Below are 18,224 nucleotides of genomic sequence, written 5' to 3' on the forward strand. Positions count from 1 at the left end.
AATGAAAATCCTATCTTAATTGAATATGAAGCACTATAATATGACTGATAAAAGTTAATTTGCAAAACTTATTCCCTTCCTAAGGTCATGTGCAGTCTCACGCGCCCTCATTAATTACCTTGTCAAGAAAAGGAAAAGCAGCCTCTCCCGTGACGCAGGCTGATCTCGGGTGCTGAAATAGGAGTAAATCTGAAGAGCAAATAGGACGAGCCAGAAAACCATGAAAAGCACAGGGACCACCAGCTGATTCCACAGGGACATTCCCAAGGCTAGAAGGCCATAGACCTCCACTACCTGATCAAGAAAACAAGATAGGAAAACATCTTATATGGCATCAATAAACACTTTTAAAAACAAGAGTTTATTCTAAAGTACTTAGAGAAAAATGGAATCGCTGTTATTGCAAGACTGTTTCAGATAAAATCTTTCAAGTTAGCTCTCTATAGCTATAGTTAGCAAATAGCATGTTTTAAAAAATGTACTGAAGCAATCAATGAACAGCTCAAGTGAAAAAATTTACTGATTTTGTATTATTATTAACAACTGACACACACTCATCAAAGAGCAACAGTCATCTGCCCTAACAGTTCAGGGGTAAAGTCACATGCACAGTGGAACACAACGGAGGCAACGCCAGGAGACTTGGTAAACCTACGCATATCTAATCAAAACGATCAGCACTAGCATGAATGCTGCAATATTGCTGGAGACTAGGAAAGAATGACATGTAAAAGGATACATTTTTCAGAGTTTTTCCAGGAATGTCATAGATGAGAAATAGTTTGATGAAAGACAGAATAATCACTGGAGAGCATTACTCTAATGCGAGGCAAAGAAAATTAGCAAGTTTCCCCCTTTGCTCCTACTGTGTATTTATCAAGCAACATTTCTTAATTTGATTTGCCAAGTGCATTAATATCAGGCAACAAGGCACACCTAAAAAAAGTTTATTAACCTACTTTAAGCCCATAAATTGGCTTTCTAGTTTATAAAACAATCTCTCATGCAATTGATTCTCATAATCAGTTAGCCTACCAGCAGAAATGTAACCAAGTTTCTGGCGTTACTAAGCTAGAGACCAGACCCTGGTAACACAACAGAGAACTCCCAGGCAGGCTACACACATACGCACGCGTTCTAACCTACGCAATAGACCAGTCTTGCCGGAACTCTCAATGTGATGTTTCAAGAAACTGTGAAGATCTTAAAGTAAAACGCATTCATGGACTTGCAAGCTGTTCTGGATTCTAACTAGAATCTCTCTAGGCAGGTAAAGATGTGTAAGTATTCAGTTAAAATAACTGACTTTCAGGTTATTGTAAATTTATTTATCTGTAATTCAAATGCTTTTTCTAAAATCTAGTTAAGATTAGCCTCTTTCCCCAACTAGAAAATACTGGAGGAGGGGGGGATTTCTCAACTAACTGTAAAATTACTATCAGCAGTTACCCAATCATTGAGAAGCAGAGTACTTTTTCTCTTTTCCATTCAAGAAACAGACCACACTAAAAAACCTGACAGTTTTCATTTCTTGTCATCAAATTCTTTCAAGGTCACAAACTTCACAAGTTATAATGTACTGTCAACTCCAACACCAAGTGATGTGTGAATCTTAATAGCAACCAAAAAGGTAAGCATAATACTGAAAAATGGAGGTATTGTCCTTATGGTGATTAAATAAACAGTATCCCATTAATACTCCGTATCTGCCGTTTCTTACAAACTAGGACAGCTCCACAAACTGAATTCAAAGAAAAAAATTCACAAATTAAATTTGTCATTCTTTATCTGAATACAGCCACAACCCTTCCTCCTTGAAGCAGCTTTTCATGAAGACAGCGAAAATAACCTCTTCTTTGGAAGATCTACTTTCAGGAATTGCCCAATATTGCATAAGACAAAGAAAGAAGAAAGAATTAGACTAAGGCCAAGAGATTAGGAAAATTTTTCCGGGAAGTCTGCCTCTGGAGCCACAACAAAACCACCTGCTTCACTTAGTCTGTTTGGACAACCTGAGAGCTTCCTGGACCACAAGGTCGGAACACATGGTCCAGAGGGAGAAGACAATGCCCACTCCAACTTGATTAAATCAAATATAAGTCTTTATCTCCTGAATACCTACCATTTATGTCTGGGAAAAATGTGTCAGAGCAAAGTCCGAAAAAAGTAGGAGGCAGAAGCACGGTAGGCCAGTCACGTTAAGTACTATCCATAAACAAATTCCACCACATCATGGCCCGAAACTGTTTAACTTCTCAGTTTAAACAAATTAGGCAAACAGGGAAAAGACTGTAGTTACAGTAGGACTATAACTGGGGGGGGGGGGGGGGGGGGGGAGAATTTGACCTCCAGGTATTCAATTCTATATTATTTTTGTCTCCATTAAAAGTTAATACATACTGAAACATTTTGCCTGCCTGGCACTGAACTCATTTAAATTTCACAGCAACCCTATGAATTAAGTGGAACTGCTATTAGCTCCATTTTATGGATAAGCGAAGGTAAGTGGCTATCCCCAGGTTACACAGCTAGTAAGAGCAGCACCAGAGTGAAAATCCAGAAACATCACTTCCCTTTCCTGTCTCTCAACAGAACTTCCAACAAAGAATCGCAGAACTGTTCATAACAGTTGCTACCTTAAAACCATCAAACAGGATGTTACCACAACCAGGACTACTAAATAAAAGTGAACTAAATCTTTAATATACATAATACTTATGTATACTTTTGTTTACCTGTGTGTGGTTGTCAGTCTTACCTGAACCAATTCTCTGTATGCAGACTTAGCAAGGTTATACGGTACTAAAAGATTAGATCCAAGAAAATAGAGGACTTCCAATCCAGTAAAAATCATAGCAAATTTGTTGATAATAACAATTGTCTCCAGAGGAACAAGGCAGAGTCGTGCTAGCAGAGGGAGCATGTGAGCGGAAAAGAGCCAGATCTGCTTCGTCTTCATGACGCAGGAGCAGAGGGTGCACACCACCAGCTGACCTAGGAGGGGAGCAGAAGGCATTCCACTTTGAGGCTGGGTATCCACAAAATCAAAGCAAAGATCACTGTCGAAAAGGATGATAACAGAGCTTTTGAAGATGTCTAATTAGGGTCTCTCAGATCAAATTTTAACTTCATCTGACCATAATTACATATTCACACGCTCTATGGATTCTGAGCAGCAATTCCCAAGGATCTGGAAAAAAAACAGCAAAAATATCCACTGGTCTTCACCACATTCCAGATGCCATGTACAATACGCAGAAAGTTTTTTAAATGTCTAATTCAATATTATAATTCAGTTACCATTATCGTACATATAGCACCTTTACAAAGGTGCTCAATTTAACTCTTCGGGTTTATAGCAGAAAACATAAAATCCAAGAGATACAGTTACTTGTCCGAGATCACTCTGTGACAAGATTTATTCTCAAGTTTTTGATCTTTGATTGCTTTGACAGGACCACACATACCTTCTCACATGACTCAATAATTAATTGAGAGAGAGAGAAAGAGAGAGAGAGGAAGGGAGGCAGGGAGGGAAGGAGACAGAGAGAGAGAGAAAGAGGTCTAATTTAAAAATTAATACGTTTAAATTTTATTTTAGAGTAAGATAAAAAGTAAATATCTCTAAGTTTGTTCTTCCAGATATTTAATCAGGTACTTCAAAACTAGCTATTAGAATCATCTAATTCTTTCCTCAATTAATTTGAGGTGCCAAGTATACTTTAAAATCTTTTGTATATTTGAGTCTGTGTGGGAACTTAGTATCTATTTTTTTTTCTTTTTTTTCTTTTTCTTCTTTCTGAAGCTGGAAACGGGGAGAGACAGTCAGACAGACTCCTGCATGCGCCCGACCGGGATCCACTCGGCACGCCCACCAGGGGCGATGCTCTGCCCACCAGGGGGCAATGCTCTGCCCCTCCGGGGCGTCGCTCTGTCGCGACCAGAGCCACTCTAGTGCCTGGGGCAGAGGCCAAGGAGCCATCCCCAGCGCCCGGGCCATCTTTGCTCCAATGGAGCCTTGGCTGCGGGAGGGGAAGAGAGGGGGAGGGGCGGAGAAGCAGATGGGCGCTTCTCCTGTGTGCCCTGGCCGGGAATCGAACCCGGGACTTCTGCACGCCAGGCCGACGCTCCACCACTGAGCCAACCGGCCAGGGCTTAGTATCTACTTTTAATGCTCTGCTCTGATGACAGTACCACCCTGTTCCATTTCACTGACTGGACAGGTTTCCTTTCCCTGCTCCTCTCAGAATATCTTGGAAATTCTTGAACGTGTTACCTTCCAGATTAATTTAAAATTACTTAGTATGGTGTCATATGGGTACTGGACTTATCAAGCTAATATAACATTGCATTCAAATATAATTAAAAGGTAGTTTTTTTTAAAGGTATCTAGAAGTCCTAGACACTCCCACTCAAAAAAAAAAAACATTTAAATTCTCTTCCTTCTTGCCAATGATGAGAAGCAAAATACTTTGAGATTTTTGTTTGTGTTCTATCCATATTATTGTCAGAAGAATACAAAAGTGGCCACATTTTTACACAAAACCAAACATTTATTAACAACCTACCAATTATAACACGTGGTGTTTTCTCCCACAAAGTATTAATTTTCGCCTTTAAAGATATATAAAGGCATAAAAAAGGGGGAAACCTGTAACAATGAAAACCCAAGAAGAGAGGCCACCAAGTGAGATGCCGACAACATTTGATAGGAGAGAAAAGAGAGATAGGAGGCAACGACAGGTTTTACCCAGGCCACTAGTTCCCCCCCCCCCCTCCCGCGAGGAAGACAAAGTGTGCTCTCTGGGGAGGCTGGGACAGATGCTCTGAACGCCACGCACAACCCAGCGCAGGTGAGGTACCCAAATGAAAAGAGGGGATTAAAATAAAAGTCTGTACCCCAAAAGATAGGATCTCTCTAGATCTCCAAATATTGCTACCACATTTGTTGCCACCTAGTCACTGATACTGGCTTTCCCTAGAGGGGAAGGAAGATTTCCCTTTAGGGAAACCGACCAAGTCTAAGTGAAAAGACCTCCAAATACAGTAGCCAGTCCCCCTTGAACATCAACTGTGTTCACACCAGCTGGTAAGCCCTAAAGAGATTCAAGTCACTAACTTCATAACTCATTTTAATACAAATGATCAGTCAAGGACTCCGAGGTGTTTAGATAAAACATATGGTTTGATAAGCCTTATGTGGGGCCTAGGCATCAGTATTCATAATTTTTTTTTAATTTTTTTTTTTTAAATAACCAGGTGATCCCAATCCAAGTTTGAGAAACACTGCTGTCCCATGAAAGATAAAGATCAAACCAAAATAAGAAAAAGATCTCAGGAAATGGAGAGACTACAAGGAACAAAAGAAAGCGTCAAAGAGATAAATAATATATTTAAGAAATAAAAAAGAGTGTCAGAGTGCCTGACCTAAAATGATGCAGTGGACAGGGCGTCCACCTGGAACGCTGAGGTGGCTGGTTCAAAGCCCTGGGCGTGCCGGGTCAAGGCACACACAACAAGCAACTACAGGTTGATGCTTCCCACTCCTCCCCCAACCCTCCTCTCTCTAAAATAAATAAATAAAATCTTAGAAAAAGAAACATTCCGTAAGAACAAGCTCCTGGATATTAAAAATATGTAACAATAAAATACAATAAAAGTGTTGGAAGTTGGGAAATTTTATAGAATAAAATAAAAGGGGGGGATAATACAACCATAGGAAGGTTAGGCGTTCAATGTGGCAGAAACCGTATCCAATTAACAGGATTTCCAGAAAGGGACAAAAGAGAAAAAACAGCAGGAACAGAGAGGAGTGATACAGGAGAGAGCTGATTTTCAGCATAAAATATTGGTGCTATTTCTTGACTTTGAAGGAGATGCTTTCATACTAGGAATGACTGGGAATTTTCTTTCTGGCAAAGCGAGCTTCCACTGTGCTCACAGCTATGACATTTACATTTCCTGGTCCAGCATGATGCCAACTTCCTCTACGCTCCGCGCATTCCCACAGGCGTGCGCCAGCACACTCTGTGCTCAGGGCTGGATTACAGGCTTCACTTATCTTCTTTCATGGAAGAGTGTGACTCATGCTATGATTCTAAGAGAGAAGACGACTCCTATTTAGGTGAAAGAGGGAAGGAGTCGGATTGTTAGAGGAAATCTCTCCGGCAGCTCCACCAGAACAGAAAGCTGCTTACTGCGCTGTGCCCATTCTGACTGGTAATTCTGAATAAATCAAAATCCCAACGTCCTCTTTGGATTTCAGGATTCCACTATTACAGATATCTACAAGAAATCTGTAACCCTAAGAAATAATGGCATGTTCAAATTACTGCCTTCTTTCATTCAAAGCTCATTAATGAAATGGAAGAAAAAGAGTAGGTTACTTTAAAATCAAAGTTGGAAGAAAATATGCTACTTATTAACAGTTCATGGATTTTGTTTTCTTTCTAATTAATTAAAACTTAGTTGAGTAAACACACTATTAAAACCACTTCAAGGAATAATTTAAGAAAATGGTTCAGATTTATATTCAATTATATATATCAAAGAATAAAAGAATACTTTACAAGCTTTCTAACCTAGTAAGTATTCTCACACTTGCATGTTCCCATTACTGAATACACCAACTCATAGGATATACTGATTAAGCAACATTATCTTGTCTCCTGTCTTTTAAAACCCATCCTAAAATAAGTCCCATAGCTTTTCTAAACTAGCTTAGGTTACAGGCTTAAGCTAATAACCAAAACTCTGAAAATGATTTAAAGTGGGGCTTTTCCCTTACTCTGGCACAGGCCCCCTAGACAGTAGAGAGAACCCCTGCATCGCGAGAGGGGGAGGAGCAGGTATGGCAGGCTTCTCCTTCCTCTGCCACCACCTCTCTCTTCTGACTTACCAATGACTGAAACAGGTAGGGAGGGAGAGGGAGAGAAGTAGGAATTTTTTTTAGAGAGAAAGGGAGACAGGGAGAGAGAGGGAGAGACAGAGAAACAGAGAGACAAAGAGACAGAGGGAAACATTCATTTGTTGTTCCTCTTAGTTATGCATTCCGTGGTCACTTCCCATATGTGCCCTGACTGGGGATTGAACATGCAACCTTGTGTTTCAGGACGACACTTTAACTGACTCAGCTAACCTGCCAGGGCCAGGAAATTCTAACTCAAATGCACTCCTGACAACAATACGGTGCTGGTGCTCCCTGGAACTAGGGGAATTTAAGACTGCTCTTTCTTCTGGGCAACAGAATGGGTTGTTCTGAGACTGTCCCACCACTGCGCATCTCATCTGCAATGCCCCAAGTGCTTGTTATGTACCCTCCTTCGGCTGTTTTTGGTTCTTTCCTCAGCTCCTGGGGATCTGAAAGTCAATCCCTGTTGGGTCTTGTCATCCTTGTAAAGGGCCCTCCTGGAAGGACCTAAGAAAATCCCACTGCCCCAGCTGGGTGGCTCGGTTCATTAGAGCAGTGGTCCCCCAACCTTTTTCGGGCCACGGACGGGTTTAATGTCAGAAAATATTTTCATGGACCGGTCTTTAGGGTGGGACGGATAAATGTATCACGTGACCAAGACAAGCGTCAAGAGTGAGTCTTAGACGGATGTAACAGAGGGCATCTGGTCATTTTTTAAAAATAAAACATCGTTCAGACTTAAATATAAATAAAACGGAAATAATGTAAGTTATTTATTCTTTCTCAGCAGACCGGTACCAAATGGCCCACGGACTGGTACCGGTCCGCAGCCGGGGGGTTGGGGACCACTGCATTAGAGCATCGGCCCAATACACAAATGTTTCCAGTTCAGACCCTGGTCAGGGCAAATACTGGAACAAATGCATGTTTCTGTCTCTCTCTAAAATCAATAAATAATATATAAAATAAAAAATCTCATAGACTCTTGGGGCCTTCATCTGGAAACCAACAGCCTTTGCCTAACAGATTAGAAGAGGCAGAGAACCCCACAAGTCGCTCCTAACCCACAGTCAGAACACACACTCAGCAGCCAGCCACTCCACTGCTGGCCTTTACATCACATTAGAATTACCACGAGGCGCATATATAATTTAAATTTTTTCTGGAAGCATCATTTTAAAAGGTTTTTTTAAAAAAAACAGGTGAAATTGACTAACAATGTATTTTATTTAACATAACATATATCCCAAATGTCATACAGATATTCAAATCTATATAAAAAATTAACAAAGACATTCTGCACCCTTTTCACACTCAGTCTTAGCAACGGGTCTGTCTGAATGTGGACCGCCCACGTTCCAAGGGCTCTGAAGCCACAGGCAGTTCAGATGGTGCTGCGTCAGCTTCTGCAGGCCTGCCAGTCAGCAGCCCTCAGTATCCCCAACCCCATCCCCAATCTCAACCCCCGAGCCGCAGAAGACACGTGACCTCGAATTCTCTGCATATGACGGGCAGGGGAGGTACTTCAGAGAAACGTGTCCTTCTAAAGAAATCCAGCTTTGGACCCTCTGAACACCATCTGTATGGGTGAGGCTAAGAGCCACAAAACAGGTTTCTCTCACTTCCTTTTCCGCAACTCTGGCACGAGCGGGTCTGGCACCTCACTCCACACTGTACCTCTATTGTCTGGGGGCCTTAGCCAACATTTCTACTTTTACACTCTGCTACCTGAATGTTCTTGACTCATGTTCTTAATGTTTCTGGCAATTTATTTTTTACTAAAGGCTTTCAATAGTAATAAATAACTTCAGGACATTACATTGATTTTAATCTTACAAAGCCTTATTAAAGAGTTAGTTTTTCCAAATACTTAAAATATCACTAAGAAAACACAAGCCAACTGCCCTGGCCGGTTTGCTCAATGGTACCAGCACTGGCCCAGCGTGTAGAAGTCCCGGGTTTGATTCCCAGTCAGCACACAGGAGAAGCAACCATCTGCTTCTCCATCCTTTCCCTCCTCTTCTCTTCCCCCTCCCCCTGCAGCCATGGCTCATTCGAGCAAGTTGGCCCCGGGTGCTAAAGATGGCACCATGGCCTCGCCTCGATGCTAAAACAGCTCAGATGCTGAGCAACGGCCCCAGATGGGCAGAGTGTCGCCCCATCGGGGGCTTGCCGGGCGGATCGCAGTTAGGGTGCATGTGGGAGTCTGTCTCTCTGCCTCTCGCCTCTCACTTAATAAAACACACACACACAGACAAGCAACTGTAGGCAATGTACAATTATAAACACATAAAATAAAAAATATTGATGCGTAGGGGAAAAAAATAAGAAAACGGCATTTAACAATGGTTGTATTTTGAAAGAGTCACTGAGTTTTCCAATTTATTATTATTTTTTGTAGTAATTATACACCAATTTTATAAGATAGTAAGACTGGTTGGTTCCTACCTACACTTTTAATTCTTTTATAGTACTTACCTATTAAGGCTGTGGTAAACCGATTCATAGAGAGAGGTTCTAAATACATTGGTCCTTCATAGGCGAATTCCAGTTCACTTCTAACATAGTCCCTACATAAATAAGATGATAAGAATATATTAGATCCATTCCAAGCACAGATGGGGGAGACAAGCAGTTATAGAACAGAATTCTTATAAAAGCATATTCTGTTAACAACACCTCTCTCCACATATATACTAAGGGAAATTTTTAGATATAAACAAGTATATACAGATGGCCTTCATCTCCTTCTCCCAAGCACTGGAAACAGAATTTACAGAGGTGGAATTTTACTACGCAGAGAAAGCAGCTGAAGCACCATGGTGTGGGATTTTCTTTCTCCTCATGACCTTATTAAATACTTTACAGCCAGTACAAAGCTAGTTGAGGCAACATCTCTCTACCCTACTACTTAATAATCCCCAGTAATATTACACTAAGTATTTCAGCTTTGCGCTCTCTTCTTCCATCCACTCTTACTTCCCCCAAAGTTTTATCTGCAGTTATACTTAATTATAGGTAAAATCTCAAACTAGTTAGAAAACTGGCTCCTAATAGGACAACTCTTAAAAAACGTCACTTTCTACTCTATAGGGAATTTAAGTAGGCTATAAATTCATTTTGAAACAAATCTTAAATCAAATTAAATATTTCTTTTAAATTTAAATCATTTAATATGTGATTACTGAGAAACAGTAAGGTTTAAGCAATAGCCAAAAAGCCTCTACACTCTGAGAAAACAACTTTTAGGGCATAGGTAGGAAGCAGAGAAAGGGAGAATTTAATTTATGATCAGTAAGTTAAGTGGTAATACCAGAAGATGGTTGTTTACGTCCTTCTGACATCAAGTGGGGAAGTTTGTTAAAAAGTTCTCCCTCTTTTCTTCAACTGATAAATGCTTCATTCACTGTATCTCAAAACAGTCTGGCCTGACCTGTGGTGGCGCAGTGGAATAAAACGTCGACCTGGAAGTGCTGAGGTCGCCGGTTCAAAACCCTGGGCTTGCCTGGTCAAGGCACATATGGGAGTTGATGCTTCCAGCTCCCCCCACCCCTTCTCTCTCTCTGTCTCTCCCTCTCCTCTCTAAAATGAATAAAAAAAAAAATTAAAAAAAACAATCTGAACACTGCAAGTATTTCTGAACAAACTCATATGGCTCTATTTACTTTTTCCATGTAATTACCTCCTATTAGGCAATCAAGTTGAATTCCTTTAGCATACCATAGCCGAACAAGAAATGACCCTTACATAATCAGCAAGGAGAGTACTAACAAAAAAATCAAAATTAAAAACTTAAATTTAAAAAAATTTTAAATAGGAACAGTTTTGGGGAACTATTATAAAAATCAATGACTAACAGCTTCATGAGTGATTTAGCAATTAATTCTCTCCTATCACACTATGTAACTACTTCTAACAAATAATGGATTAATAGTCTCTTTCTATTGAAAGAGAAGACCAAATTCTCAAGAGGAATGATTTTAATGCAGTGGTTGTCAGCCGGGGGTAGTTTTGCCCCTAGAGGGACACTTCGCAGTATCTGGGACATCTGCAGTTGTTACAACCTGGAAGAAGGTTGGGGGTGCTACTGGACCGTAGGCCAAGATGCTGCCAAAACATTCTATAGGTCACAGAACTACAAAGCTCCCACAACAAAAAATAACCCGGTCGAGGCCCTGGCCGGGTAACGCAGTTGGTTAGAAAGTTGTCTCGATATTTCAAAGTTGCAGGTTCAGTTCTTGGTCAGGGCACACACTCAAGAAGCCACCAATGAATCATAAATAAGGGGAACTCTGGCTCTCTTCTCCTCCCTCTCTCAAATCAACTAAAACAATAAAGAGAAGAATTAGCCAGTCCAGGAAAGTTAATAGTTAGAACCCTATTTTAATGTAGAGAGGCACAAATGCTACATGTCTATATTACATATATCTGATTACTAGATTACTACAGGTAACCATCAATGTAATTATATTTTATAGCTTTAGGAAAAAAAGCTAAAGAATTCAGAGATTTATGACTTTTAAAATAAAATGTACATATAAATACCACTTAGATTTACAAAGTCTTTGAAGATACTATTAAAAAAATAAATTTGCCCTGGCCGGTTGGCTCAGTGGTAGAGCATCGGCCTGGCGTGCAGAAGTCCCAGGTTCGATTCCCGGCCAGGGCACACAAGAGAAGCGCCCATCTGCTTCTCCACCCCTCCCCCTCTCCTTCCTCTCTGTCTCTCTCTTCCCCTCCCGCAGCCGAGGCTCCATTGGAGCAAAGATGGCCCGGGCGCTGGGGATGACTCCTTGGCCTCTGCCCCAGGCGCTGGAGTGGCTCTGCAGAGCATCGCCCCCTGGTGGGCAGAGCGTCGCCCCTGGTGGGTGTGCCGGGTGGATCCCGGTCGGGCGCATGCGGGAGTCTGTCTGACTGTCTCTCCCCTTTTCCAGCTTCAGAAAAATACAAAAAAAAAAAATTTACATTTAAAAGAGATCTGAGTCCCAGTACTGTGTAGGCCTCTAAAGCCAAATTTCTTCGTGTAGCATATCCCTCTCCAATAGATGCAGTTTATTAAAAAGGCCAGAGAAGACCCACAAAGACGGCAGATTAGTGCTTCCCAGAGGCTGGGGGTAGGGGAAATGGAAATGACCACTGAAAGGTACCAGGTTTTATTTCAGGGTGATAAGAATGTGTTGGAATTAGATCACGGTGATGGCTGCACAACATTATGAACGCACTGTGTGCCCCTGAATTGTTCACTTTAAGGTTCAGGTAATACCATGTGACTTTCAGCTCACTTTAAAAGGGGAGTTGGCGAGGTGGCCTACAAGAGCACTATTCCCAAGGAGAAAAAACAAAACATGCCCCAAAGGCCCCAGTTCCTGAGAGGTCCCTCAGAGGCTTGAAGGCTACAGAAGTGGGTTTCCTGTCATGTTTTCTTTCCCTTGTTTGCTTCTGTCATATTACTGATGTTTTAAAACAGAACTCTATTAACAATATTGCTCTAGATTTTCTTATGCTAACACATTTGTTAACCATTTTGCATTATTTCCTAGCCTACTTTGGTCTAATCTCTTGTTTTTTTGTATTTTTCTGAAGTTGGAAACGGGGAGACAGTCAGACAGACTCCCGCATGCGCCCGACCGGGATCCACCAGGCATGCCCACCAGGGGGCGATGCTCTACCCATCTGGGGCATCACTCTGCTGCAATCAGAGCCACCCTAGCGCCTGAGGCAGAGGCCACAGAGCCATCCTCAGCGCCCAGGCAAACTTTGCTCCAATGGAGCCTTGGCTGCGGGAGGGGAAGAGAGAGACAGAGAGGAAGGAGAGGGGGAGGGGTGGAGAAGCAGATGGGCGCTTCTCCTGTGTGCCCTGACCGGGAATAGAACCTGGGACTCCCGCACGCCAGGCTGACGCTCTACCACTGAGCCAACCGGCCAGGGCCGGTCTAATCTTTTTTTTTTTTTTTTTTGAGCATTTCTTTCTGTCTTTAATAAGGATCTATAATTCATCACTGGTTGTTGGGAAAAAACACTTTTCACAAATTGGTGATGCAATAAGTATCAATAATCTCTTTTTTAAAGCATCCTTATCTTGAATCTTCAGAGTCTCTAACCTTATACTGTATTCTAATTTTACAAAATAAAACTTCTAAGAAAAATTAGCATTCTCTATAGTTTTTTTTTAACTCAAAAAGAATTTACTGAACATAACATGCTGCTAGCACCCTGCGGGGCTCTGGGGATACTGCAATAGACAAGACGCAGGGTCCCTGCTAGCACCCTGCGGGGCTCTGGGAATACTGCAATAGACAAGACGCAGAGTCCCTGCTAGCACCCTGCGGGGCTCTGGGGATACTACAATAGACAAGACGCAGAGTCCCTGCTAGCACCCTGCGGGGCTCTGGGGATACTGCAATAGACAAGACGCAGGGTCCCTGCTAGCACCCTGCGGGGCTCTGGAATACTGCAATAGACAAGACGCAGGGTCCCTGCTAGCACCCTGCGGGGCTCTGGAATACTGCAATAGACAAGACGCAGAGTCCCTGCTAGCACCCTGCGGGGCTCTGGGGATACTGCAATAGACAAGACGCAGGGTCCCTGCTAGCACCCTGCGGGGCTCTGGGAATACTGCAATAGACAAGACGCAGAGTCACTGCTAGCACCCTGCGGGGCTCTGGGGATACTGCAATAGACAAGACGCAGGGTCCCTGCTAGCACCCTGCGGGGCTCTGGGGATACTGCAATAGACAAGACGCAGGGTCCCTGCTAGCACCCTGCGGGGCTCTGGGAATACTGCAATAGACAAGACGCAGGGTCCCTGCTAGCACCCTGCGGGGCTCTGGGAATACTGCAATAGACAAGACGCAGGGTCCCTGCTAGCACCCTGCGGGGCTCTGGGAATACTGCAATAGACAAGACGCAGGGTCCCTGCTAGCACCCTGCGGGGCTCTGGGAATACTGCAATAGACAAGACGCAGAGTCCCTGCTAGCACCCTGCGGGGCTCTGGGGATACTGCAATAGACAAGACGCAGAGTCCCTGCTAGCACCCTGCGGGGCTCTGGGAATACTGCAATAGACAAGACGCAGGGTCCCTGCTAGCACCCTGCGGGGCTCTGGGGATACTGCAATAGACAAGACGCAGGGTCCCTGCTAGCACCCTGCGGGGCTCTGGGGATACTGCAATAGACAAGACGCAGGGTCCCTGCTAGCACCCTGCGGGGCTCTGGGGATACTGCAATAGACAAGACGCAGAGTCCCTGCTAGCACCCTGCGGGGCTCTGGGAATACTGCAATAGACAAGACGCAGAGTCCCTGCTAGCACCCTGCGGGGCTCTGGGAATACTGCAATAGACAAGACGCAGAGTCCCTGCTAGCACCCTGCGGGGCTCTGGGGATACTGCAATAGACAAGACGCAGAGTCCCTGCTAGCACCCTGCGGGGCTCTGGGGATACTGCAATAGACAAGACGCAGGGTCCCTGCTAGCACCCTGCGGGGCTCTGGGGATACTGCAATAGACAAGACGCAGAGTCCCTGCTAGCACCCTGCGGGGCTCTGGGAATACTGCAATAGACAAGACGCAGAGTCCCTGCTAGCACCCTGCGGGGCTCTGGGAATACTGCAATAGACAAGACGCAGAGTCCCTGCTAGCACCCTGCGGGGCTCTGGGAATACTGCAATAGACAAGACGCAGAGTCCCTGCTAGCACCCTGCGGGGCTCTGGGAATACTGCAATAGACAAGACGCAGAGTCCCTGCTAGCACCCTGCGGGGCTCTGGGAATACTGCAATAGACAAGACGCAGAGTCCCTGCTAGCACCCTGCGGGGCTCTGGGAATACTGCAATAGACAAGACGCAGGGTCCCTGCTAGCACCCTGCGGGGCTCTGGGGATACTGCAATAGACAAGACGCAGAGTCCCTGCTACCATGAAGCTTACAAACCAGGAGGGGAAGCACACATGAAATACTCACCCTAACATTTAATTATTGTAGAATTGCGATGATGCTATGAAATAAGATATAGAATACTGTGACATGTTTTAAAGTTTTTAAAGATTTTCTAAGTTCACAGCTCTATTTAAAAATGACAGGCCCGGCTCTTGGTTCCTGAGGTTAGCCTGAGAGAGCAGAGAGAGTAGAGCCAGCAGCGGAAGGAGGCCACGTGGAGGAGGCCAGGAAAAGCAGCCAAGATGGCGGAGAGCTGAGTGAGATGCCAGTTTGTGTAGAGTTTGTATTTGGGATAAGGACGGAGATGGGGAACTGAGGAAATAAGGCTGGTGAGCTAGAAACCTTTGATTCTAGGAAACTCGGATAAATCAGTAGCTTTGTGAGCACTGAATGTGACTGGGTTTTGGAGCCCAGTGTGTATTTTTACTTGCCCGCCGGGTGCAAGGTAGGATTAAAGGCTATGGCCCATCAGTTTTTGGCTCCGCTGTTTCTTTACCGACTGTCCGAATCCAATGCGAACCTGCATGGGCCGGGCTGCTGGCTTTACATTTGGCGTAGTCTGTGGCAGGATTGGATACAGATCAGCAAGGAGCCTTTGAGTGGTGGAGTAGAGGACTGGCTAGTTTTAGGGTTCCCCATGGCTGTCCTTTTGGGGATTGTAGGCTGGCTGACTTTTACAGCCATGCGTGAGGAAACCGAGAGCTCTGTGAAAGAGGCTGCCTGGGACCTGCAAACCAAGCAGCAGAAGGAGTTGGAGCAAACGCAGGAGAAACCGATGCTGACCCTGGAGCTGGAGGAAATGCTGGAGGAGGAGGCCGACCAGGTGTTCGAGATTCGCCTGGAAATGGAGCAAACACTGGAGGAGGATTCAGAGGTTCGTGAGTTGCAGCTTGCCCTGGATGTTGCGGAGAGCCAGCAGCGGTAGGAGGCCGGGGCTGAAGCTGAGGCTGAGGCTGAGGCTGAGGCTGAAGCTGAGGCCGGGTCCGGAGCTGCAAGGTCTGTGGAGCAGAAGGCTGCGGCAGACGGAGGCTCGAGCCCGGCAGCCGGAGCTGGTGTTTTCAGTCCCTCTTTGGAGGATGAGGAGAATCAGACTGGAGTTGCAACCCGCAGTCTCCAGAAGGTGAAAGCGCAGCTGGAAGGAGCACCTACTTCGGCCCTGGTAGGTCTGCGATTTTGGGAAATAGGGCTGGACATGCTTTCCGGAGCAGAGATGGAAATGCTGACTGCCATTGCCACGTGCCCCTCTTTGGGACAGTGTAAAACCTGCCAGGACGGCAGGAATGAGGGGGGTGGCTGATGACCCACGTGCGTGGACTGATTTCCTGGACTACGACCGGAGTGGGCATTGGCTCCTTTGTTGGATGGACTTATGGATTACGGATTTTGGACAATGTAAAATACCCTGATGGGGGTGGGGGGTGGCTTTGCTGGAAGCACTCCCCTGCCCCGGGAAGCTTTTCCCGTGGCTAGAAAGAAGACCGGAGGACATTTTGCGCTTAGGGCTAAGTGCTCAGAGACTGGTGAAATGTGCCTTTGTAATTGTTGAAACTATGATTTTTGCTGTTGTAATCTGTGTAATGTTCTAAATTCCTTGCACAGGAATGCTGGTGATGTAAATTGTGGGTAGTAAAGTGAGCATAGGGGTGGATTGTTGGGCAGATAAAATGTATTATGCTCACTTTACTAAAGAGGCCATCGCCCAGGTGATATTAATGTGTGTTGGAGATCATTGTAACCTGGGGCTTGGTTTTGGGATTAAGCCTTTCCCACCCTTTTTGCTGTAGGGTGGTACAATCCTATCATGCCTCATAGAAGTGACTTTGTAAAATAAATAAATAAATAAATAAATAAATAAATAAATAAAAATGACAGGCCCTGGCTGGGTAGCTAAGTGGGTTGGAGGATTGTCCCAATATGTCAGGGTAGCGTGTTGGATCCCAGTCAGGGCACATAAAAGAATCAATCAATGAATACATAAATAAGTAGAACAACAAATTTACGTGGTTTTTTTCCTCTCTCTCTAAAATCAGTAGTTTTTTTAAAAAAATAAAAATTTTATCTTTTATCTTCACTTCTATATTCTTTTCACTTAGCTAGTTATTTCTGCCTTTTATGTCTCAAATATCATTTATTTTTACCTTCCATTATATGGTTACTATAAAAAGGTTTAATATAATTATTTTCTTTTCTTTCATCCTTTCTTATTTTCCTTTGGGGCTTTTTTTTTTAAGCCTCCTCCTAACTTTCTAATCCCTTTAATCATTTTTTAAAAGTTCTTTTTCACTGTCATTGGTGATCTGTTGAGATTACAGGACACTAAGAGAGATCTGCACTCCAGAACAATAACCAGCCTCTAGGCCAGTGGGTCTCAACCTTTCTAATGCCGTGACCCCGCAATACAGTTCCTCATGTCGCGGTGACCCCAAACCAAAAAATAATTTTGGTGGCTACTTCATAACTGTAATTTTGCTACAGTTATGATTCGGAATGTAAATACCTGATATGCATTATGTATTTTCCAATGGCTTTAGGCGACCCCGCTGGGGTCACGACCCACAGGTTGAGAACCGCTGCTCTAGGCCATAATGACAACAGTCTCCTCCCACTAGCTCTCTCATTATTCACTCCTCTAGGACCCTAGGAATACTGTACCTCTCCCTCAGAGCTGTAATCTCCCCCATTACTGCCTATTAAATCTGATCAAAACATCTGAGTCACTGGATCAATGGCCATACCATAGAAATTAATCTTCACTAGACCCTCTCCCCTTTGCTCAACTCCAGTCTCTCAAGACAGCCCCTCAGTCTCCTCTGTTTGACAACGACTTAGTATCAATAAGCTGCGGTCCTCTTCGGGCTAGTGGACGTATCCCAAGCTCTGGCTTGCCAGAGACAGGGCAGTGGCTTTGGTGAGGGCTCAACTACTAGTCCTGCCAAGCAGCCACTACTGAGCTGTCCCTTCTGAAAGAAGGACCCGGGCAGTGCATCTGAAACTACACAGAACTGAAATGAGGATCAACATTAATTTAACCAAGATCTCTGTATCTAAGTTGCATACAAGTTCACAACATCTCATGCAGGCCATGAAACTCTTGTTACTGAGTTTCAACAGAGTGGGTCATTCACAACATAAAAAAACAAGTCAGTAAGTAAAGCTGAATAAGAAGAATCCAGAGAAAGAATCATACAACATTTCATGAATCATTTAAATCAAAAATTAGTCTGAAATTCTAATTTTTAACAAAATTTTATAATTATTTTAAGACACTCAAAGGAGACAGTCAAAAGTAGTATTACAATTTTTTGATTTAGAAGACTTAAATGGTAAAATGTATCAAGTTGGTCAGAAGCAAGAGTTCCTGCCTTCCACTTGTAACTCAA

General features: G+C 43.8%; 1 protein-coding gene across 4 annotated transcripts in view; it reads right to left on the reverse strand.

The window, feature by feature from the left end:
• RNF145 (ring finger protein 145) overlaps positions 1-18,224 on the reverse strand; it is a 59,985-nt gene that overhangs the window by 18,065 nt on the left and 23,696 nt on the right. For all 4 annotated transcript variants that reach the window (XM_066342126.1, XM_066342127.1, XM_066342128.1 and 1 more), the window contains exons 4-6: positions 9,389-9,480; positions 2,759-2,994; positions 119-294 (exon numbers count right to left, since the gene is read on the reverse strand). In XM_066342126.1, coding sequence (XP_066198223.1) covers positions 119-294; positions 2,759-2,994; positions 9,389-9,480 — 504 coding nt within the window. The remainder of the gene's footprint in view (positions 1-118; positions 295-2,758; positions 2,995-9,388; positions 9,481-18,224) is intronic.

This window comes from Saccopteryx leptura, chromosome 6, assembly GCF_036850995.1.
Source record: "Saccopteryx leptura isolate mSacLep1 chromosome 6, mSacLep1_pri_phased_curated, whole genome shotgun sequence".
In the NCBI taxonomy this organism is placed as follows: Eukaryota; Metazoa; Chordata; class Mammalia; order Chiroptera; family Emballonuridae; genus Saccopteryx; species Saccopteryx leptura.